General features: G+C 39.6%; 1 protein-coding gene across 1 annotated transcript in view; it reads right to left on the bottom strand.

Annotated features, from left to right (window-relative positions):
- The window catches only part of UGGT2 (UDP-glucose glycoprotein glucosyltransferase 2), a 173,041-nt gene that overhangs the window by 19,634 nt on the left and 129,152 nt on the right, over window positions 1–24,255 (bottom strand). The window contains exons 25-33 of the mRNA XM_040623924.1: window positions 23,175–23,277; window positions 20,186–20,265; window positions 17,035–17,218; window positions 11,709–11,867; window positions 11,286–11,371; window positions 9,319–9,403; window positions 5,542–5,627; window positions 3,617–3,715; window positions 2,145–2,229 (exon numbers count right to left, since the gene is read on the bottom strand). Of these exons, the coding sequence (XP_040479858.1) occupies window positions 2,145–2,229; window positions 3,617–3,715; window positions 5,542–5,627; window positions 9,319–9,403; window positions 11,286–11,371; window positions 11,709–11,867; window positions 17,035–17,218; window positions 20,186–20,265; window positions 23,175–23,277 (967 nt within the window). The remainder of the gene's footprint in view (window positions 1–2,144; window positions 2,230–3,616; window positions 3,716–5,541; window positions 5,628–9,318; window positions 9,404–11,285; window positions 11,372–11,708; window positions 11,868–17,034; window positions 17,219–20,185; window positions 20,266–23,174; window positions 23,278–24,255) is intronic.

Raw genomic sequence — 24,255 nt, forward strand, 5'->3', positions numbered from 1 at the left:
GGAAACTATTATTTCAGACATGCTATTACTTTTGACCACATGGTAGAGTAAGAACTTCATGCAGGCACAGCATGGGTATTTCTACCGCCTGCTAAGAGAATCTCCAGATTGTACTATCTCAGTGTATGTAGAATTAATCCCCTTACGAAGTATTTGCCTAGTAGGATAACATCAAAAATTTGGTAACAAACTAGTATGACTTCTTGTTTATATTTATGGGTTCTTTCTCAGGTGTTTGTTTACTGCTAAATGAGCGTGTGAGGTGGCACTCTTGGTGGTGGTGGCGGCGGGAGAGGCTGTGACATATTAAGAGTTAAGCACCTGGGCTTTGAGGGCAGAATGCTTGGCATCTGATCTCAGCTGTGTTCCTAATTAGCTGTTTGATCTCAGGCCTGGGCTTTAAAGGACAAATCTTGCTCAAAGAAAGGCTGGGCCCTTTGCCCTGAGAGGTAACCTCTGCCCTTGTACCGTCCTGTCTTGGGCCACGCCGAAGAGTCTATGCTAACAATGTGACTTAGAGCTGGGACTCTGAGCCACAAGGTATCAGCTCAACTCCTGGAGGCGAAGGTCAGCCACTGTGGCAGTCAGGTGGGTCGATGTGGCCAACCCCCAGTAAAAAATGTGGACACCAAAGTCCGAGTGAGCTTCCCTAATCGGCAACACTCGTGTATATTGTTACGTTTACTGGGAGAAATAAGCTCTGTCCGCCAGCTCCACTGGGACAGGACACCTGGAAGCTCTTGGTCTGGTCTCCCCTGAACCCCGCCCTATGCACACGCATCTCTTTGCCTTGCTCATTTTAATCTGTACTGTTTTGCTGTAATAAACTGTAACGGGGAGTTTAATGGCTTTTCTTGGTTCTATGAGTCCTTCTAGTTAATCTCTGGACCTGAGGGTGGGTCTAGATACCTCCCAGTCGTATAGGCCGGTTGTGTGATTTCTGAGTCTCAGTTTTCTGGGAATAGAACTTGATGAAGAGCAACTAAATGATGTAGGTAAAGCGCTTAGCAATGTGCTGGCAAGAGGAATAAAAACACGGTGGGCTCTTCTTATTTCTGCTTTTACCTCTGGTGCTGGATTAGAAAAAAGAGAACTCCTTTGAGCTGCTACTGAATGAGACCCTAACTTACATGAAATCTGATGAATCTGTCATGAGAACAGGGAGACAGAGGGCACACTTTGTGGCAGGAGTGTGAGGCTCAGTACAGGGTAACAGGGGCTGATCATCTGAAAACTTCTCAAGATAAAATGCCTCATTTTAAATATAGGACCCAAGCCACCCCCACAGCAATCACTGTGCTGCACAAGCATAAAAGAGCCTTTTTATTCTCAGAACTACCAAACTATTTCCTATGGTACAGTTTTCATGTTCTCCAGATACTACTGTTCTAGCCTATCTTTGTAAAATTAAGACAGAACCTAATTCTTTTTTTTTTTTTTTAAAGATTTTATTTATTTATTCGACAGAGATAGAGACAGCCAGCGAGAGAGGGAACACAAGCAGGGGGAGTGGGAGAGGAAGAAGCAGGCTCATAGCAGAGGAGCCTGATGTGGGGCTCGATCCCAGAACGCTGGGATCACGCCCTGAGCCGAAGGCAGACGCTTAACTGCTGTGCCACCCAGGCGCCCCAGAACCTAATTCTTTTTATTGACAATCTGTACCTATCTTTCATTGCCAAATTTTATTTAATTATATTATGAAAAACCACTAATCCTTCTGATTTCGAGTTTAGCTAAAAATAAACCATCTCCTTGGGAGGGGGGTGGGGGAATGGGATAGGCTGGTGATGGGTAGTAAGGAGGGCACGTATTGCATGGTGCACTGGTTGTTATATGCGAGTAATGAATCATGGAACTTTACATCAAAAACTAGGGATGTACTGTATGGTGACTAACATAATAAAAAACCATTATTATTTTAAAAAAAATGAACCATCTCTTTCTGTCCTTTTAAACACTTCTTTAAATAAAAACAGCAAAGAATTTTTCTGTAGATAAAATGAATAGTGAATACAAAAGTTTTAAAATTGATTAAAAAAAATAATTTCAAGACTCATTCTGAAATTATGTGAACTTACAATGATATAAAGAATTTACGATTCAAACACTGAACGATTCTATAATAAAAAGATTAATGTACTTACTTTAAATGTTGGTGAGAGATAATTTTTTAGAAACCAGAATTTCACGGGTGTTTTGGTGTTACGTAAAACAGAAAGCATCATGATTCTGTATAAAATAGGAACGTTAAACCCAATAAGTTCATATTAATAGGAGTTCACCCTGTTTTTCCTAAGGTTTTTAATTATTATATATATATAATTACTTAAAGATATTAAGCTTTCACTTTGAATTATGGAGAAATAGATTGAAGAACCTTCACAAATTACGGTGCCTCATCAAGTATGTAACGTGTAAGGATATGTATACACACACACATACACACACACATACACCATGCAGAATAAGACGATTGCTTTTCGTTTTTTTCCAGTTGACTCTGAAATAGTCTTGTTTAGTTGAACTACACTCTAATCTTTACTCTATTACTGTGTCATTAATATCAGGTGTACAAAACTCCAAGAGTTGAATAACCTATATTAGTAAATTCACTGGACAGGTCACTTGTCTCGCTATGCTAGATCTCTGTAGAGAAGATACAGACGTATCTAAATTTCCATATTAAAATATCAACACATACTCAAATATTTTTGAGGGGTCCTCTGATATCCTTCTATATAAAAGATGAAAAAAACAGCCCTTTGTAGTTTGGAATTAAGCTTTCCTGCTCTTACCCCACCCATCTTTTTTATAAAATAAGGTATTTCCTCACTGGAAAAGGGAAATTTACTATATATACTTTCTCTCACATACCATGTTGTTACAACATATGTTCATTTCCTAGCCATACAGAATACCAATATTCCAAATCAATCAAACTCATGAAATTTCATTGTATTTTATAAATATACTGCTTGGGGCGCATGGGTGGCTCAGTTGGTTAAGCATCCAACTCTTGATTTCAGAGCAGGTCATGATTTTGGGGTCATGGGATCAAGCCCCACATTGAGCTCCATGCCCAGCGTGGAGCCTGCTTCAGATTCTCTCTTTCCCTCTCCCTATGCCCCTCTCCCTGCTCACACTCTCTCTATGAATAAAATCTTAAAAAAAAAAATACTCCTCTCATAATTTTAGGTAATCTCAGGGTAATCTCAGATCAAGCCCCACATCTGGCTCCATGCTCAGCAGGGAGTCTGCTTGAGATTCTCTCGCTACCCCTCTGCTCCTCCCCCTACTTGCTCATGCATGCTCACTCTCTCTCAAATAAATTAATAAATAATCTTTAAAAAGAAAGAAAAAAGCAAGGTGCAAAACAACATAAACTTTGTTACTACTTAAGTAAAAAAAGTTAAAAATGAAGAAAATATGTTTGCTTATCTACATATATTTTTGGCAAGATAAGAAAATAATATTGGTTTCCTGTTGGAAGGAGACTGGGTAGTAAGAAAACAGGTAGATTTTTTCATTGTATGAATTCTTTTATTCTTCTGAATTTTTGAAATTCTTTTTGAACCATGTATTACTTTTCAAAGCATTAGATAAAAAATATACCTACCTTAAAAAGCGTTCATATAAATGGCCAGAAGCAACTGAAAATATGTTTAGAACATCTGCTTCCTTTTTGTCTTTTTCCTTATGCAACCTTCTTGTGAAACTTGGAATAAGAAAGTAGTGATTGACAGTTTTTTAATATGGATTTGCAAACTTTACATACCTAAATACTGAATTTAACATGCAATAAAATTAGGGAAGCCTCTCAAAATAAGTCCCATCTCATACACAAAAGTGACTGAATCTTTTATTTGGGGTATTCATAATCTATAATTTTTTTCCTCCCTAGGTAAAAATTTTATTTAATTTTTCATTTTTATATGCACGATCTTTAGAACGACTAAAAGCTGGAAAAGAACAAAGAACTTACAATCACTACAGATTTTTTTTTGGCAAATAGGAATTGTTACGAAAGCACTTTCCAAATCTTTTCTTATTGTAATCTCCCGAATAAGAAAAGTACAGTTGATACTCTGAGTTAGGATTAAACTTAAGATAAAAAAGTGAAGGCACTGTATTATACACAATACTCATGCATCTGAAGGAGTCACCATCCTGAACGCGCACCCTCTCCTTTCCTAATGCAGCAGCATTTGCTTCTGTACTTTCTGTACAGAAAGTGTCTGTGCTACTGTTTGATGGACACCTGTATTCATTCTTGTCTCCACCCTCTGGTTTGAATGGAAGCTAGTGGACAAACACCCTTTAAAATGCCCACATTCTGCTTCATTATCCTCTCAAACATACCTACTCTCCAAATGATCTCAAAACGAGGGGGTTTAAGCCCTTCTCAATTAGAAACAGTTCAATGCACATAAGGAATAGGAACACCATTCTTATCAAACAAGAATTCAACTATAGAGACAGGCCTAAGCAGGGCATAATCCCAAATGATGGGAGTGCTTCTGACTGGCAAAATAAAATCTGCCTAGGTTACTGAATCTATTTGGCCTGAAGTTTCTACTTCTTACCCTGGACAAAAAAGGATCACTGGTTCTCCATCATAACTCAAATGAAGCTCAGGTCTCTGAAATGGACTTTCCAAGTGCTCTACAATGTGGACCTACAGCAGACAGCTTTCGTTTTTGCTCACCTAGCAACCTTTACACTTCTAGTAACAATAACCTAGTATCTGGGGAGTGCATTCCTCCTCCACTTTCATTCTGTGAGGTCTAGGTGGGACAGGCCCGCTCACTGACTCTAGAGGCAGGCATATGACCCATGCGTGGTCAGAGTTACAGTGACTTCCACTGGGATGAATAGCTAACAACAGGACCAATGGGTCAGCCCTGGGACTTTACGGAAAGAAGCAATCTCTTCCACTGGAGATGGCAAGCTTTTTCTTCTAAAACCTTATCTGAAAACAAAGGAGGCACAGAGACTAGAACTAAGACATGGAGGAAGAGCTTCTAGACCACATCACCTGAATGCCCAAAGCCAGCTCTACTCTTGGACTATCCACGTGTGAGCCAATACAGTCCTGTTTTGATTAACTCACACAGGCCCCAACCTGATTTATAGATTCCCCATTATATTCAATGTCCCAGGGTCTCAGCTAAGCTGGGCTACCTTCTGTTCCTATGAACATACTCAATCTTTTTGACTTCATATCTTAGCTCCATCTCCAACTTCTGAGATCCTACCCCCCCTTCAGAGCACATCTTAACCACACACTCCTCTAAGGAGTCTTTCCAGAGGTTCCTCCTCACTAGATAGAGCCTTTTTCTCCCATGGTTCGCAGAGCACCTTACTCTCAACTGTCTCGCAGCTCCAGTTTCCTATCCTGTTTTATTAATATTTATGTATTGATCTCATCCCACAAGAGGAGAGGATCTGTGCTTTACTTAGATGTTTACCATCCACAGGCCTGCCACATACCAGATTCCTGACGAATCTATCGTTAAGATTAAAACATTCAGTAGTAATTACCTTTTAATGGAATCCCACATTCCTTTTTTCTTTTCCTCTTTATCGGTAAGGATATCCTCCTTAATTTTGTCTGGCTTCTTTTGCACCTAGAGAGCATGGTAAAGGAAAGTCTTAGAACTGCGCAGCTTTAAATATTATTTAAATAGCATGGTTTTAAAGTGAAACACACGGAGCAAGGCGACCGCTGTAAATCTAAGACAGGTGCAGTGACAGAGCCAGGGAAGTACGACATTACAGACACAAGCTGGTTTCAGTCATCGAGTCAACCTCTTATTAGTTCTTCCTGTTGTTACCCCCACACTGCTAAATAATGTGCTTACACTTGTATTTAATGATTTCTCAACTTCAGATGTTATCTACTAGCATATCTGGAATCACAGCGTTTAGACATCTTTCATTCTTTGTGATGACAGCGGAGTAGCTCCCTTGTATCACTCTTCCTCTCTTTGTCTGGAAGTTTTGGCAGTAATATCATTATCATTAGTTCTACCGAGTGTCTCTGTAGCTTCAAATAACACTTTAATATATACTTTTTTGTGCCAACAACTTCAAGTTTCCCTTGTATACTCTGTAAGATAAGGATACTAATAATATTTCTATCTCTTCCCTCCACCTCCCACCTTACATTAGCTCAACTTTTACCTTAGCATTGCAAATACAGATAATATCTACATTTACTTTGGTAAAACCTAATTCTAACTTCAGCACTTTGCTATGTCTATTCTACAACTTGAAAGGCAGTAGATAGTGTTTATTGTGACAATGTAGATATTATTCACTGAATAGTCTGCGAGGCCACTCGCACTGATCAGCTCTCTGCAGTTACAGTAACAGGACGACTGTGCCTCTCACGGGAGACTCTTGATATTTCAGATGGATTCTGCTTTCTCGAATTCCTCCAATAGACAAACATTTTTCCTTGAAATTTTATTGCATTTTTTCTTTTTTCTTTTGCATTTATTTTTTTCTTGTGGGTGAGATATATTTCTTCTTTACCACATATCTAATATTTTCCACTTTATTACTCATGGTCATTGTGGAGAATTCCTGTCTTCTTGAAGATATTTTTCTTGGAGCTCAACAATTAACTGTCTATTTCTTTCAAGGCTTTCTTTGCACTGGTTTTCAGATTAATTTCACAATTTCTCAAAATACCTATCTTTCTTGGTCTTCATCGTCACTGTGCTGGCAAACACCTTCAAGAAGGGGTGTGAAAAATAATTTTTCTAAATCTTCACCCTTCAGAAAATAACTTTATCTTTACATTTGATTAAGAATTTGGCTAGAGAATCCTAGGTTCAGAATAATTCTCCTCAGAACACTAAAGGCTTTGTTTTCTTGTTTTGTAACATCCATCTTGAAAACGAAAAGTCTGATGCTAGTGTTAGTGTCATTCCATGGCCGTGCCCTGCCTTTTCTCCTTGACGGTTTCTAGGGTCTCATGGGGGCCATTTTTAACTCATGCTAATCTGTGGGCTCTTTTGACATGAATATTTTTCTCTTTCCTTATCTGTGAAATATCTTCCCTCCTCCATTTTCTGTTCTTTCTCTGTGGAATTCCTTTTTTTTTTTTTTTTAAAGATTTTATTTATTTATTTGGCAGAGATAGAGAGAGCCAGCGAGAGAGGGAACACAAGCAGGGCGAGTGGGAGAGGAAGAAGCAGGCTCATAGCGGAGGAGCCTGATGTGGGGCTCCATCCCATAACGCCGGGATCACGCCCTGAGCCGAAGGCAGACGCTTAACAACTGCGCCACCCAGGCGCCCCTCTGTGGAATTCCTATTCATGGGCTGCTGGGGTTGATGGGCTGATCTTTAATATTATCTTTTCTGCTCTCCTTTTTCTATGTAATTGTGAGAGATGGTCAGTGAGGAGATAAAATTGTGTTATTAAAATCAGTTGAAGGATCTAGGTGGTTGCAGCAGGTCTGACTCAGGTAGAGCATGATTATTACCCTCACAGACTTGGTGGTTATGGTCAAAGGGTGTGACCTGCTCTCAACTACAGACCGACAAGTCAAATTAGGGCTAATACACAGAGTGAAACAATTCAGCTCAAGAGAACTTAAGCAACTTTTCAATGATCAAAATAGCTCAAAGATGGAAACGTTCTTTTGTGCCCCCAGCTTGGCAGAAATGGTATTTCTCTCCTGTTTATAGGACTAGGATAAAACTACCTGGAATACTGCTCCTACAGGGCTTGGGCCTGAGTTAGTATCTTAACTGAGTATAGTTGACACACACTGTTACATTTACCTCATTCTCTTTCATCTTTGTCTGGAACTCCATTTAAAATTATTTTGATTATTCAATACTCACAAAGCACTTTACAAACTGAACTATCTTACCCTTATAACAGCATACAAGGTAGGTTCCATTATTAACCACAATTTATAGATGAGGAAAATGAGACAGAAAGAGGCTGAACAATCTGTCCATGATCACACAGAGTGTGGTGGAGCCAGGTTCCGTGCAATCCTGGAATGTTTAACTTCCCACTCTATTCTCTATGCCTTTTATACTCTCTGCTGTGTTATCCTCTTTTTTAATGTCCCTGTTGCATTAGGAATACTTTTTCTGGTCTATCTTCCAATTCACTAATTCTCTCTTTAGATGTGTAAAAGTCATCCAGTGAATTCTTAATTTGGTTACTGTATCACTCAGTTTCAGAAGTTTCACTTAAAAAAAAAATCAGATATGAACTTTTTATCGTTTTCTGTCCCCTGCAATTGTTTTCATGCTTGTCTTTTATTTCTTTAAATACTGTAAGCATAGTTGTTTCAGAGTCTGTGTCAATAATTCTAATATACAGAAGTGTGTATGTGTCTGCTTTCTGTTGTTTCTGGTTTTCTCTATGTATTTGGATACAGTAACCTTATTCCAGAGACATACAGATGTTTCTGCCAAATGCCTGTACAATCTTATCAATCTGGAACTAGTTTAGTGCAAATTCAAGGCTCTGGGTTTCCTGGACTCCATGCACGATACAAATTTGGGCTGAAAGACTGTGTGGAATAATTTACTAGGGTTCATGCTTACCCTGAAGCTATAGCCAGCTTATTGGTGAGAGGAACTTCTAACAGATGACCCACTTTATATGGGTCTAGGGTTTTACTTTCTGTCCCCATCACCCTGCAAATTAAATCAAGATGATAGTTCAGATGTACCAAGATGGACAAATGTTCTCAGGACAAGAGAAGCTTCTGTGCTTGCTTAATTCACTAGGGCTCTTATTTTCCCTTTAATCCTGGTTTTGTATTTTCTTGTTATCCTTATCATTTTGTTATTATCAGCTCCTCGTTGCTTTTAAGATGTTACAAAAACACATACCCAACATTTTTACTAGTTCTAAGTAGGTGAGTGGTAAGTTGGTCCAAAGAAATAAATCTGCCATCATTAAAAACTCCTTTTCTCTCTCTCTCTCTTTTTTTGGTGAAGGAAAGAAACATCACTTTTTCTTTTCAGGGCTAACTTTTCAGTCTGTGCTCCTGATCTCATCTCTAGAGCCTAATTTGTAACACTATCTGGCTATGGATACAGGAGATATAATAGACACATCCTAACTTAGAAAAAGTTGTTCCTTTGCTTCTATCTTGAAGCTTTCTGCCTTCCCTTCCTGAACTTATTAATCCTCTTCTTCCTTTCATGCCAGAGTTCCAATATAACATTTGAGGTACTAAAATTGCAAAATTAGTTGTAAAATAAAATTAATCAATTAGGGCAAAAAAGATAATTCTTAATACTAAGAACAAAACAGCAAGAGCTTCTGCCTCACATACTTGTACTTCCAGTATTTTGCTCTTGAAGCTGCTTATCACAACAATGACATCTCCCAGGTCTGGTTGAGAGTCAGTTCCTTCATGGCTAAAAGCAGAAAAACATGTAAACGTCCATAATCAACTCCAGAAAAGACATGTAATTATGATGGTATAAATAACAGAATAAATACATTTCATAATAAGCATAAGCATAACATCACTGTGTATATATATATTTGCTGTTTCTACAATCAAGATATACTATAATATATAATTTTCAAAATTATCCAATTTTAACTTAATACAAATTAAAATTGTACAAAAGTAACTCATTAAATTCAATATTTCCTAATCACTGAGCAAGCTCAAATTATTGCTTATCTTTGCTGCTATATACCAAGATCACAAAAGTCAAACCTATCATATGTCTTTGATATATTACAATAATTAAAATACGAATGATTCTGAGACTTTAAAATAAGTTGTTATATATCATAACCGAAGGAATTCTACACCGTCCAACAACTTTTCAATATTCAGCAGCCACTTTCAAATACCAAAATCTGAAGTGTATTGTTAAACCCATAAGACTGAAAATGTGTCTGTGATGGTCATCTGATTACTTGAATATTTCTATTTTATATTATGTATATTTCATTGTCTAATTTTCAAAACTGCATAAACAAATCAAATATGACAGCTCTGACCAATAATTTTTGATACCATTCTCTGTATAGAAAAATACATAAAATACTGTTAAAAACATTTACAATAAAGTTGAATTTTGTCAAAGAGGCAATGCAAGAAGAGGTCAAATTAGTAGATACTTTGAGTTTAGTCAGATTCATAACACACACCTGAACTCTTTCCTAAAATGAAAATCTGAGGGGTTACAGGACTATGCTGGTTTACACATGCCTTTGACTCCCTCTTTCTCCTAACTGCCCAGCTGAAGTGGTTAAACCAAAGGAGAAGGCACAGCCACGCCCACCAATTACCACTAGGAAATAGAAAGGGTGCCAACTTATGTACTAATTGTGTCAAATTTCTTAAAAAGTTTTCAAGAGCTTCCAGGCATAAATGTTGCTCAAGGGCATCAGCAACTATAGCCATTGAATCCACCGTCCAACGAGAGCAGGGTAGAGCCAGGTCACACACACGGTAGCTGGACCCACACAAGATCTAAAGCAAACTCCCTCCACCCCACCATATGGTAGAGGGAGTAGTGATGAAGACTATTGCAGGCATCATTTCAAGCACTTTAGAGATGTTGACTCAGTTGATCCACACAATCGTCCTTTGAGGAGGGCACGATTATTATCCTGGATAGTCTGGATCTTCCCAACTGCACTATTCGATCTTTTTTTTTTTTTTTTTTTTTTAAAGATTTTATTTACTCATTCAACAGAGAGAGAGACAGCCAGCGAGAGAGGGAACACAAGCCGGGGGAATGGGAGAGGAAGAAGCAGGCTCCCAGCAGAGGAGCCTGATGTGGGGCTCGATCCCAGAACGCCAGGATCACGTCCTGAGCCGAAGGCAGATGCTCAACGACTGAGCCACCCAGGCGCCCCATGATCTTTATAAGTAATGCTAAGCAACTAAAAATCATTGGATACATGAGGACAGCCAGCAGTTTAGATGAAGGGAACCAGCTAAGCAAGCAAGTAGAGGACATGGACTTCACGGAGAAAGAATTAATGCAGGAAAAAAGGGGAGAATTCAAATAACTTATATACTCAATGAGATTTGAAAGGACATTGTATCTCAGTAAAAGCCATTTACCTCCAAATGAAAGGATCCACTACATCTCAGGAAGCATTTATTTTTCTTAAAAAAGAAGACACACCTATTTTTCTGGGAATTCTAAATATAAAAATCATTTAAATTTTTGTAGAGGAAAAATAAATCACCCTGCCTCTCATTTCTTATCCAAAACACTAAAAACTTAATTTACACATAAAAAATTTCAAGTGATTTACAGAACTCACCCAACTATTTGATAAATATCTTCAGATTTTCCTTGGCGTAATTTCAGTATCCAAGCACCTGGGTTTGCTTTTAATTGAAAATATCCCTTTCAGGATGAGAAAAATATGATGATAGTTAACAGGACTAAAAACATCCAATTGTTCAAAAAAGATTATACATGAACGACTCGAGAGAGTGTTAACTGAAGTGAATAAATTCTATAAATGAATTCCAAAACGGAGATTCTGCAATACCCTGAATAACACATCAGTGGATGTGTTCATTTGGGTTTTATTTAATTACCTATTTAGGATTCAGTTTTGTTTTCTGGGAGCTGTGGAGCAATGGCAGGACAAAATCGATTTCATCTTATTATCAGGAAAACTTTAGAGGATTTCACCAAAACATGTAATTAAATACAATCGATTACGTGTAATACTTACAAGACTGGCCATCACTATTGTGTCAACCACAACAGGCGTATTTTTGGTGCCAAGTGTAAACTGCAGGCCCCGAGGCGGCTGCTCCGTGACCGTGTCAAAGCAATGTCCTTCAAGTAGCAGGTACTCTAGCTCATACTCTGCTGTCACAGTTCTCTCCACCTACGGGGAAATAGGTCATTGTTTTTAGTATTAGTAACTCTCATAATACAAATCTTGTAATAAATAAATGTAATTATTTTAATATTAGCCAATGTATTGTGGGGGCAACATCAAGTCTTTTACATGAGTGACTTAATAGTTGAATCAATTTCTTAAAGACCACAACTCACGATGAGTTTTGTTTTTTTCCTTTCCCGTGACATCAGCTCTACTCCAGCCTCATGACACATGCACCGGTATCACAAGCAGGAAAGAGGTTATAAAGTTGTAGTATTTGAAGATCTCTTCAAGGTAGAGTGAGGTGGGAAACCCCTCCCAGAATCTGCTTAACTGGCTGTTGCCCTAGAGCCCCTTCAGATCTGGCAAGAATGCCAACTTTTCATCATCCATCACTTTTCTTATAATTTAAAAAAATTAATGTTTGCACTCAAAACAACATATGCTCAACAAAAAAAATTAGCAAATAAAAAAAATGTGGAAAAGAGGTGAAAAACAGAAATCACCTACAGACTAAACAGTCCTATATACACATCAATACATTGACTTTTCTCTTTTCCATAAATTTTTTTCTAAGAAAGTATAACCTTTTCCATTAAATATAGTTTTCTAGGAACACGTCCCTGTCTTTACAAACATCCCTTTAAATGGCTGGACATTCCAATTGTTTCCAGTTTTTCCTCTATTGCAAATTTTATAATATTTTAGGGATAACACTTTTCTCTACTTCATATGAAAAACAAAAGCAAACACAAGAATAATTCCAAAGGTAAGTGGTTTTTACATAGTTTGGTAATTTTGTTGAACAAATAAGACAGTGGTGTTATCTATATCTTATTTCATTATGAGCTTTTGACACTTTTTAAATGTATTTAGGCTATAAAGTATTTGTAAATATTCTATATTGTATAGCTGTTTTTCTTTGTCATTACTACAGAAATAATTACACTTGTGTATAGCATTTCTGAGTCCAGTTCTTTTTTTTCTTTTTTTTTTCTTTTAATGTTTTTTTTATTATATTATGTTAGTCACCATACAGTACATCCCTGGTTTCTGATGTAAAGTTCGATGATTCATTAGTTGCGTGTAACACCCAGTGCACCATGCAACACGTGCCCTCCTTACTACCCATCACCAGCCTATCCCATTCCCCCACCCCCCTCCCCTCTGAAGCCTTCAGTTTGTTTCTCAGAGTCCAGTTCTTAAGAAATAAGTACCTTCTTTGACAACAATGCTTATTTCAACTTTGGCTGGGTTCTGAATCAGTTGTTGAACTCTTACTAGCCTAGCAACGAGTTTCATATACTTCACTGACTCCCGTCCCCAGTGCTCACAGCACCATGCATGGATGGAAACATTCACATGAGACAGTCTCAGAATGTGAGAATATTACAAGTTAGAAAAAAGTTGTAGAGTTCATCTAGTTCAACTCCTCCATTTTACGGACTAGGGAAATGTACCCCACAGTGGTCATGGAGCTTATATATTTCTCTTTATAAATTAGATATTAGGGCAGAGTCCAAATATGTTCAATTAGGTTGTGACTAATAAAACCTTTATTTTATATTAATGTGAAACTTTCTCTTGTCCCTATAGAATTGTATAACAGACATCAATTCTGTGGACTAACTCAAACCACACCACCAAAAATAGCCAATTTGTTTTTCAAAGAGTTCTTTCTAGTGAATATTTTAAGTTTATTGATAATTTCATAAAGGTATTTAAGTTAAATTTTTCTTTTTTTTTTTTTTTTAAAGATTTTATTTATTTATTCGACAGAGATAGAGACAGCCAGCGAGAGAGGGAACACAAGCAGGGGGAGTGGGAGAGGAAGAAGCAGGCTCATAGCGGAGGAGCCTGATGTGGGGCTCGATCCCAGAACTCCGGGATCACGCCCTGAGCCGAAGGCAGACGCTTAACCGCTGTGCCACCCAGGCGCCCCTGTTTCTATTATCAAGGTTTATTTTTAGCAAGGATGGGAATTTGTGATCTTTAGTGATGCTTACATCTCCTTTATTTATTTATTTATTTATTTATTTATTTATAAAAAGATTTTATTTATTTATTCGACAGAGATAGAGACAGCCAGAGAGAGAGGGAACACAAGCAGGGGGAGTGGGAGAGGAAGAAGCAGGCTCAGCAGAGGAGCCTGATGTGGGGCTCGATCCCATAACGCCGGGATCACGCCCTGAGCTGAAGGCAGACGCTTAACCGCTGTGCCACCCAGGCGCCCCACATCTCCTTTATATATTTAATTATCTGTTCTATATATTAACTGTTGATATGAGACATGAATTTAATAACTTTCAGATAGAACTTTGGGTGCATATTAATGTTTCTAATAGAAGTGTTTATTGTATTGTTCTGCAGCTAAATAGTAAAGAAGTTAGCTCCTCCCTTTAAAAGAAGTATAGTTTAATTATAAAGATTATCGTTTGGGTTTATTAACAATTATCTATGGAGCTAAAACAGGAATTAACAATTACAATGGCAACGGGTGTCTAAATTACAGTTGACCCTTGAACAGCACGGATTTGAACCGTGAGGGTCCACTTACATGTGGGGTTTTTTTTGATACAGTACAGTACTGTAAATGTATTTTTTCTTTATAAGAATTTTCATCACGTTTTCTCTTCACCAGCTAACTTTAAGAATTTAAAAAATTAAGAATTTAAGAATACAATATGTAATAGTATAACATAAAAAAAGTATTGGTTGACTGCTTATGTTATCGGTAAGGCTTCTTGTCAACAGTAGGCTATCAGTACTTAAGTTTTTTTTTGTGGAGGGGTCAAAAGTTATACGTGGATTTTCGACTGTGTGTGTGGTGGGGGAGGATCAGTGGCCCTGACCCCCATGTTGTTCAAGGGTCGACTTCATGGCTGCTTCAGAAGCAGCTAATACATTTTTCTGAGACGTCCTTTTTCACACAGCCACATCCCATTGTCCTTCAGCAATCTTTTACTCCTCACTGCCTCTTTCCTGGGTAAACATCCATGACTGTTTCAGGTGTTTTGAGATCTTTCAGATACAGGCTGTGATTGACTATAACTGAAGAGGCTCTGGATGCAGTCCTCACGACAAGCTCTGAGAAGTACCACCTCTGACCTCCAGGTAAACGGCTTGTCTCCCTCTAAGCTTTCCTCTAACCACTTCTGTCACCCTTAATGATGGCATTAACACTGGTTGTGCCATAGCCCACGTGAACAAAGTCCTGGTAAGGGAGAGTTTTTCTTGATCAAAAATTTTTTTTTAGGTGTTTACGTGATGTCCAGGGATTAGACGCGAGGAGGACTTGCATGAGACAGCGTGTATCGCAATCTCTCATGACGAGCCTCATTTTTGCCAGCGTGCACTTTCCTTTTTACCTACAACGCCTTCTTTCTACCCCAACAAGTGTCTCTACTTTGCTAGTTCATAGTCTTCTAGGATTGTTGCGGGTAATATTCTAAGTATGTACAGAATGTAGTGGAAGGGAGGAGCCTCAGAAGGAGTTAACTTCTACAGCTATGAGAACTTGTTTATTCATATGATCTGTGAAGACAGAAAAAGTTCTCTCAATTCTTCTAAAATAAATAGAACTACTGTTCATTTATATAGCTTCTAGGGGCCCCTGGCTGGCTCAGTTGGTAGAGCACACAACTCTTGATCTCGGGGTTGTGGGCTCGAGCCCCACACTGGGTGTAAAGATCACTTAAATAAACAAATAAATAGCTTCTAAAAAGGCATCTACTTGCTACTCACAACAATATTCAGTTAATCTCCATTGTCTAATAGCTGCTGACATTTTTACTACAGACTCAATCTAAATCTTTTCTAAGCTGTGTTAATTCTCCCACCACAAACTGTACACTTCGGTTGGACTCTGTACGTTTATCTCATTGGTATATGTCACTGAACTCTCTGAATGAGGAATCGGTAGGTCCTTTAGGAGAAAACAGGATTTTTTACTTTTTGCCAAATTCATTTCTGAATTTTCCCTCCTGTATTTTATGACTTCGCTGCCTTTCTACGGTTTCCCTGGATGTGCGGGGCTGATTTCTGGCGATGGCCATGGCTGAGGTTTAGGTCCTTCTCTGCAGTCAGTGGCTGTGTTCCACCCAAGTGACCAGAAACCACACAATCTACTCAAGAGTGAATCAGAAGAAACCTGCCTGGAAGGAGAATCTTTAGACCAAAGTTAACGCACAGGAAACAAACATGACGAACAACCCTAAGCAAATTATCAGCGGTAAAATGTTTGTGCCTCGGTAGGTCAAGGCAAGAGCTATGAGAAGCTGTCCCACCCAGAGCGGGAAACAGGTCAGGGCAACACAGAAACGGGCATGAGGAGGACAGTGAGGAGGAGGGATTGGCTCTCTCTTCTGGATACCTATTCTCTAGGTAGGCTCTTCTAAAATGCTTCCTCCGTGGGTTGTGGTTTCTGAATACAATGTTTTGAAAGACTCTGTGTATTTTAAAATAGTCTCCTCCCCTTTTTTAGGGAGGTGGGCTGAATGCAACAGGCAGGTGGGGAAGAGAAGGCTGTTCATTTCTGGGAGAAGGATCATGGGGTGGGGCTGGAGGAAGTGGGGGGTGGGGGCAGAGGACGGGTAGGGATGAAAGAGGGTGGGGTGGAGGGGGGTGGGGTGGAGGGGGGTGAGGCTGGGGATGGAGAGGAGTGGGGTAGAGGGCGGTTAGGGAGAGCAGGGGGTTGGAAAGGAGCACATGCAGCTGCAGCTTTGAGTAAGCACGGTTCCCTGCTTCCTACCCTTTGGGGCTGTTTTCTCTGGCCATGAGCTGTGGGGAAAACAGAGTTTGAGATAAAACTGCTCCTTTCAGAGTTAAAAACAAAGCCTCTGGGCAAAATAGGTATTTCACGTGTCGTTCTAGGGTGCTGGGCATCCGTCTCTGCATTCTCTCTGTCGTTCACCTTAGGGGAGCGCCTGTGAACCAAGGGCTGAAGCCACAAAGCAGGTGAGAGCAGCTAAGAACCTGGAAAACCTGAGAAGCTGAATTTGGAAGTTAGGGAAACTCAAAAACCAAAGGAGAGACTGGGTCAGGACCTAGAACCGTAAGGAGGACAATTCTGGGAGCAGCCGCAGCACCATCACGCTCTTGCCACAGTTATAGGGGCGGTAAGAACTTACCCCATCCCTCTTTCTTGACAGAACTTTACCAGACCACTTACATCCTTGAGGTGAATGTTGTCAAGGTCACAGTTGCTGTGTACTGTCTCAACCAACCAGCCTTCAGGAGTAATCATGTTGAGAGTGAGAAGGGGCGCTTCAGGGATATCCAGGAATGTTGCCACGGGTCCAGTAATGCCATTAGCCACTAACACCAGCTCTGGTTCCAGAACAAAACGATAAAAGCTGTCAAAGGAACATAAAGAAAAATATGTGCTGTGACCAAACCTGAGATTTCGGTTTAAATATTTAAAAACTGAAGATGGCTTAAAACCATGACCAAAAAGTCTCAAGTTAAAAAAACTAAAACTATACTGCAGACAAGTTAATGCTCGTAAATGGTAGACAATCACCTACTATAAGATTATATATCCTTGTTGACTGTTTCTTAACACGATTAGAATGCCTTTAGCATATACTGATTCATGTACGTTCTACTAGTCTATGATCTGTATGTGCTCACGGATCCTTCTTCAGCTTTGACCATGGTCCATTTTCCAGCCATTTTATTGGATCTTAGCACCATTAATCATATGAAGAGATGTGATAACAGAAAGCAATTAAATTCAAGCAAGTTAAAATTCTGGTAGAAGTTCAGTTAAAAACAGACAGGACTGAGTTGAAAACAGCTGGTTATCAACAAAGCTTTAGAGTATTTTGGCCTAATAAAGAACTAGCTTTATTATTAAGAATCGTGACTTTCGCTATTTGGAGACAGCAATCAATGTGTCAGCTGTGCTGTAGTTAGCTTCAGGCTGGACTGGAAGAGGACCCACGTTCAGGCTGGTGCAGTTCCCTCCAGGGTCGCTGGAAAAAGGACTGCAGCTGGTTACCGGTGGCTGGCTGCAGACTGCCCTCGGGTCCTTGCCACAAGATCCCCTCCATCTTGCTTGGTCAGGGAAGCATGCAAGAGCAAGGGATGGAGAAGGCCAGCAAGACACAAGTCACAGCCTTTTAGAACCTAGCTGCCCAGGAGACCTTCCACTACTTTCGCCATATGCTTTCCATGAGAAACAAACCCTAGGTGCAGTCCAAGCTCAAGGAGAAGCTACAGAGCGGATACTCCCAGGACGGTGATCCCCGGCAGCCGTGTCCAAAGCTGCCTACTACAAGAGGGGTGAGACACATGGGGAGAATGCAGCCACAACAAAAATGGACAAAACGAACACTCGGTACTGTCCAGTGCAGTGGAAATGTCATCGAGTAAGAAGTATTCCAAGGATGCTGCCGACAGGAACGTCTCTGTGACTTAGTAACAACCACCCAGCAGCAAAGAGGAAGTTAAAGGCAAGCTGACGGGGGAGGTACGGTGATGAGATAAACAAGGTATGAGCAAACTGTAAAGAAACTGAGAAGAGAAAGAATTCAGAGGAGGAGAAAGTCAGGGCTCCAGGGGAGAGGAAATTGAGAGAGAAGTTTCTTTTTTTAAACTGAGTAAACTCTCAGGATGCAAAGAAAAGGGCTGGCAGAGAGGTTAAAGATGCAGAACAAAGGGACTATGTGATAAAGGAAGGCTCCAGAACAAGTGGGGAAGCATGGGCTCAGACAGAAAGGGAGGGTTGACAAGAGAGAGAGCACCCCCTTCTGCTGCCCCGCAGGAAGGCTGGACACTTGAGAGACGCAGGAGGAAGCTGCCCATGACCTCTCCCCCCTCTGAGAAGCATGGGGCAGTATTCTACAAGTCAAGGGGTGGGGATCAACGTGTTATCTTGTTTGCTTGATAGATGCTACTGAGCCAATAATGCTCGTTGGAGCCCACAGTTCCAAACCAGTTTGTTTTTGCGCTGAATCATTTACCACTCCAAGCACTAAGGGTCATTTCATCTTAGAGAGGTCAAGTTCTTTCCCTCCTAACGGATTATGCTTGCTTATGTTCAATATTCCTACTCTCTATTATATAACTTCAAAGCTTTATGGAGATACTATGGAGAAGATCTGTACTTGTATGAAGAAAAATTCCGTACTCAGCTAACTGACCTCTCAGAGGCTAAAATGAGAGCTTTTGTTCGGATTTGGGACATGACAAAATTTGAAATACACAAGATAAATGAGAAGTCAGAGAACAATGTGAATGAGATATGAGGACAAGAGTCTCAGGAAAGGAATGAATGTACCCTAAACTTTCATCTAAATTCTCTACATTTCCCATTTTATTGCTTTCCAAATATTAAAAATATTTGCCATGTTTAAAATATCTGCTCAAGGCAATAATCTCTGGTATGTTTATCAATTACAACAAATACAATTTAATAAGTAAACAAGGGATTAACTGAATGCAACTCTTCTGTCTTGTGTTTGCATATGTTGTTTTAGAGCACATTATATTACATTATACAAAAAGCACATTAACAAGCCTTTTTTCTGCCCCATGACACCTGAAGGATACTGTATATCCCTATCAGTAAGAGTGGCTCAAAATGACAGTGATTCTCACCCTGAAAGAGGAAGGGTATATCTCTGCCCCCACCTGAGAGACATTCTTTCAACAGTACAGAATTATTGTGCACACAATTAACATTTTCTATATTATTGAAAGATTATTCTACATGAATTACATCTCAATACTCCCAAATAATGAGATGATATCCTAAAGATCATTTTGATAATTCAGCTTTGAAGTACTGAAAACATGGCGAAACGGACGCCTGGGTGGCTCAGTCAGTTAAGCATCTGCCTTTGGCTCAGGTCACGATTCCAGGGTCCTGGGATCAAGTCCTACATCAGGCTCCTTGCTCGGCCGGAAGTCTGCTTCTCCTGCTCCTTCTGCCCTCTGCCCCTCCTCATGCTTGCTCTCTCAAATAAAATCTTTACAAACAAAAAAAGGAAAATATAGCTAAACCAAAAATGGTTTAATTCAACTTTATTTTCCTCTTGTATATTTCCAAATAGGTATTCCTAGATCACATTTTCAAAAATACCCATGGACAAACATAAATCCTTATAAATTCTGCAATTAGATTAGATCAATTTTACTGGTTAGGTTATTTTAATTTTATATCAATTAAGGTTAATAAATTATCTTTGATCTTCTGGTCTATTTCAATTAAGCATCTCATGAAGAAAAAAACCAGACCCAGTAATTATGGTCCTCTTTTTTTTTGGTCTGAGCATTTGCAAACCTTTTGAAATGAAATTATGTTCACTTAGACTCACCTCTTTAAAGGGGCTTCTGAAAGCTTACCCCTACAGTTCATGAACAATTTTATCTTCATGTTGATAATCTTGCCAAGTACCTATTAGAAAAAAAATTCCCGCAATTAATATTAAGTGATCTTACTATCTAATGTTTATTAGGCATTTACGATGTACAGGCACTGTGTTCACACTTGATATTCATTCTCATGTGATCCTCAAGACAGCCTTCAGAGATAGCTACCTTCACCGCTGAGACAGACAGATGTGGTAATTTGCCCAAGATCACACAGCAAGTCATGGCAGAGGTCAGATTTGAATCCCAACAGTTAATTTCATCACTCAAGGGTTACACTGCCTCCTTTTTGCTTAATATGACTTTCTTTCATGGTATCCAAATTTCTTTAGCACTGAAGAACAAGTAAAGTGATTGCTAGAACCATGACGTGCAAACACAGAATGGGGCCTCCCGGCAACAATGGCGAAGGTACCCCAGTCGGTTCTGAATTCCACCCATATGGTAGAGATGTAGGAAGTTCCTGGCTACACATGGATGAAATACTCTCTATTTACTTGGGGCATATAGCATAGGAGAATTATTAATTTTGGTAGTCTCTATCTCTAGGAAGGCAAGTCAGTGCAGATTTGAAAGACATTAGACAACAAAGGACATAGGTAAAGAGAGAGGGGAAAAAACAGGTGCGTGGAATAGAAAGGATGCAGGCTTGAGAAGGAATTAGAACACACGACGGAATGCAGAGCTCTGATCCCCGTTCTATCACTCCTATGTGCTACGATGGAGGTGCTGAGTCACTGTTTTTCCCAAGTGTTAAATGAGATACTATTTCTTCCAATAAATTAATTTGTTTTATAGCACAAATTTTCTTTATAGTAAGAAATGCTAAATTATGTGACGTGCTGAGGTGCTCGGAAAGAAAGTATGCTATTATTTCCAATCACGTAAACTGGGATCCATTCCCATATTTTATATTTCTGTATAGTCTCGTATTTCTTATTCCTAAATTCTATCTTTACATAAAAACTTTAGAGGCAAGCCATGTTTTTTTCTGAATAACGACTCTGTAGAAACAGGGTATGTGTACACTATAACGTATCGTACTAGCTCCACTCCCTACAGGTATGGTTACCCGACTGCTGTTCTCTAAAGAATAATCTGAATAGCGTGTCTCCAGAAGTTCAAACTTGAAGATGTACAAATGTTAAAAGAAAGGACAGGGGTAAGTAAACCAACTATGAAATTGTTTGCCCTGCTTATACAATGAATAAGTAAAATGGCAAAGACTTTCCAAAATTATTTGTCCAAACAACTATAAGAGCTATTGGTAATCCCTTTTTCCAATATGATTTGCTAGAGCAAACTAATCTGAGAGAAACTGCAGGGTGAGATTTCGCCGGCAGGTATACCCATATGACCCAGCTCGATCCCTTACATCATCCAGCAGACTCAGTGTCTAATCACTTTTGCCTGCTTCCAAAGGTGAGGCCAACTGGCAGAGGACAAATGGTTTCCGCTTCTGAGAATGTTTTTTAAAAATGTGTCTTTAAAACAAGCATGGAGTAATTTCAAATAGGAGTACCCCAAAATTTTGAACATCACTAGAAAACATACAGATTTCCAGCATAACTAGCGTACGGGATTTACCCACTGAAAGCTGCACCACAATGTGAACCTCTCAAGTTTTCAGTATAAAGAAAAAGCACATAATGGCCTTTCAGAGTCGGCTAGCTCCCTCCCAGGGTTCCTTCTCTCTGCTTGCTCAGTGAACGAATGTTCAGCCTTATGCACAGCTTCCGGCCTCCCTTGTGTGTAGGTGCAGCCGCGTGACTTGCTACATTCTGGTCCGTGAGATGTGACAGGACAGAGGACGCCCTGCTCTCTCCTTCCGGCTTGCAGAAACACGGAAGGGACGTGAGACGAGCCTGACGAGTGATCACAAACCATGAGACAGGAGGTGCTTCACGAAGATGACTGAACCACCAGACAAAAGTCACCTGCGTCCTCACGCTGTGGAGCTGCCTTAGCCACTCCAGGAGCTCACGTTTGGACTGCGAGGTGAGAGAAATAAACTCCAGCCTTGAAGGTACTGTTACTGTGGCCAGACTTACTGAACACAACCTTCACTCACCTGTCTGGCTATTGTTACTTATTAGATCATTGGCTTCTCTAGAAGCCATTCACTCTTCAGCACTCGCCACAGGATGAAGAGGGGAATTAGGATGAATCAGCTCAAAATGCTGCCACAAAATACCACAGACTGGGTGGCTTAAACAACAGAAATGTATTTATTTTAGATGAAGATGCTGGCTGATTCGGTTTGAGTGCTCTCTTCCTGGCTTGTAGGCGGCCACCATGTTGTGGTGCACTCACATGACCTCTTCTTTGTGTGAGGAGAGACAGGGATCTCTCTCCCGACCTCTTCTGTAAGGCTATAAATCCTACTGGACTGGGCCCAAGCCATAAAACCTCATTTAACCTTAATTACCCTCTAAAAGGCCCCGTTCCCAAATACAGTCACAGTAGGGGTTAGGGCTTCGACATACAAATTTCAGGGGAGGCAGGGGACAATAATCAAGTTCACAGCAGCAACTAACCTTGGGACTACCATAACACCCCCGGCATTTCATTTTCTACACTGAAACATAACATGCTAATTAAAAGCCGCATAGAATAAAAGCATCAGGGGCGCCTGGGTGGCACAGTGGTTAAGCGTCTGCCTTCGGCTCAGGGCGTGATCCCGGCGTTATGGGATCGAGCCCCACATCAGGCTCCTCCGCTATGAGCCTGCTTCTTCCTCTCCCACTCCCCCTGCTTGTGTTCCCTCTCTCGCTGGCTGTCTCTATCTCTGTCGAATAAATAAATAAAATCTTAAAAAAAAAAAAAAAGAATAAAAGCATCAATAGCACAGATATTTGAAAGCACACCTGAAAGATTATAAATTTCAAAATGAAAGTATATAATAAAATGATATATAATACAATATTATCTTACAATCAATAACTGGGTCATCTTCTGTGCTTCTCGTGTCAATGGATCAACAATAGCAATGACATCAAAGAACATGTCATTCTCTTCAGGATTTATTGTTATAATGCTAGGAAAATAGAAAATAAGATGAAAGATGATAAATAAGATTTATTTATCTAATAAATCTTAATCTCAGCTATATACATTCCTTTTTTTTTTTAAAAGATTTTTTAAAAGTAATCTCCATACACAGCATGGGGCTTAAACTCACAACACTGAGATCGAGTCACATGCTCCACCAGACTGAGCCAGCCAGGTGCCCCTGAGCTATATGCATTCTTATAAATTGCTTTTTTTCTAAAAAAAAAAAAAATTGCTTTCTTTCTCACTGGATTAAAAAAATCCTGGTTACTTCACAGATGAAAATACAAATTTATTTGTTTTGAATTCCAAGTTTTTATTTTAATTCTAATTAGTTAACATACAGTATAATATTAGTTTCAGGTATAGAAATGAGTGATTCAACACCCAGTGCTCATCACAGCAAGTGTCCTCCTTAATGTTCATCACGTATTTAACCCATCCCCCCACCCACCTCCACTCTGGTAACCATCAGTGTGTTCTCTACAACTTAGTCTGTTTCTTGGTTTGCCTCTTCTTTTTCTTCCATGTTTTTTCTTCCATGTTCATCTGTTTCTTAAATTCCACATATGAGTGAAATCACGGTATCTGTCTTTCTTTGACTGCTTTATTTCACTTAGCATAACATCCTCTAGTTCTATCCACATCCTTGCACATGGCAAGATTTCATTCTTTTTGATGGCTGAATAATATTCCAATGTGTGTGTGTGTGTGTGTGTGTGTGTGTGTGTGTATCACAAACCAAAAGTGAGGTGTGTATGTACGTGTGTGTGTGTGTGTGTGTGTATATATCAGTCATTTACAAATCAAAACTACAATGAGATACCACCTCACACCAGTCAGAATGGCTAAAATTAACAACACAGGAAACGAGGTGTTGGCGAGGATGCAGAGAAAGGGGAGCCCTCTTACACTGCTGGTAGGAATGCAAGCTGGCGCAGCCACTCTGGAAAATGCAAATTTA

This window comes from Ursus maritimus, unplaced genomic scaffold (genome assembly GCF_017311325.1).
Source record: "Ursus maritimus isolate PB19 unplaced genomic scaffold, ASM1731132v1 scaffold_10, whole genome shotgun sequence".
Classification (NCBI taxonomy): Eukaryota; Metazoa; Chordata; class Mammalia; order Carnivora; family Ursidae; genus Ursus; species Ursus maritimus.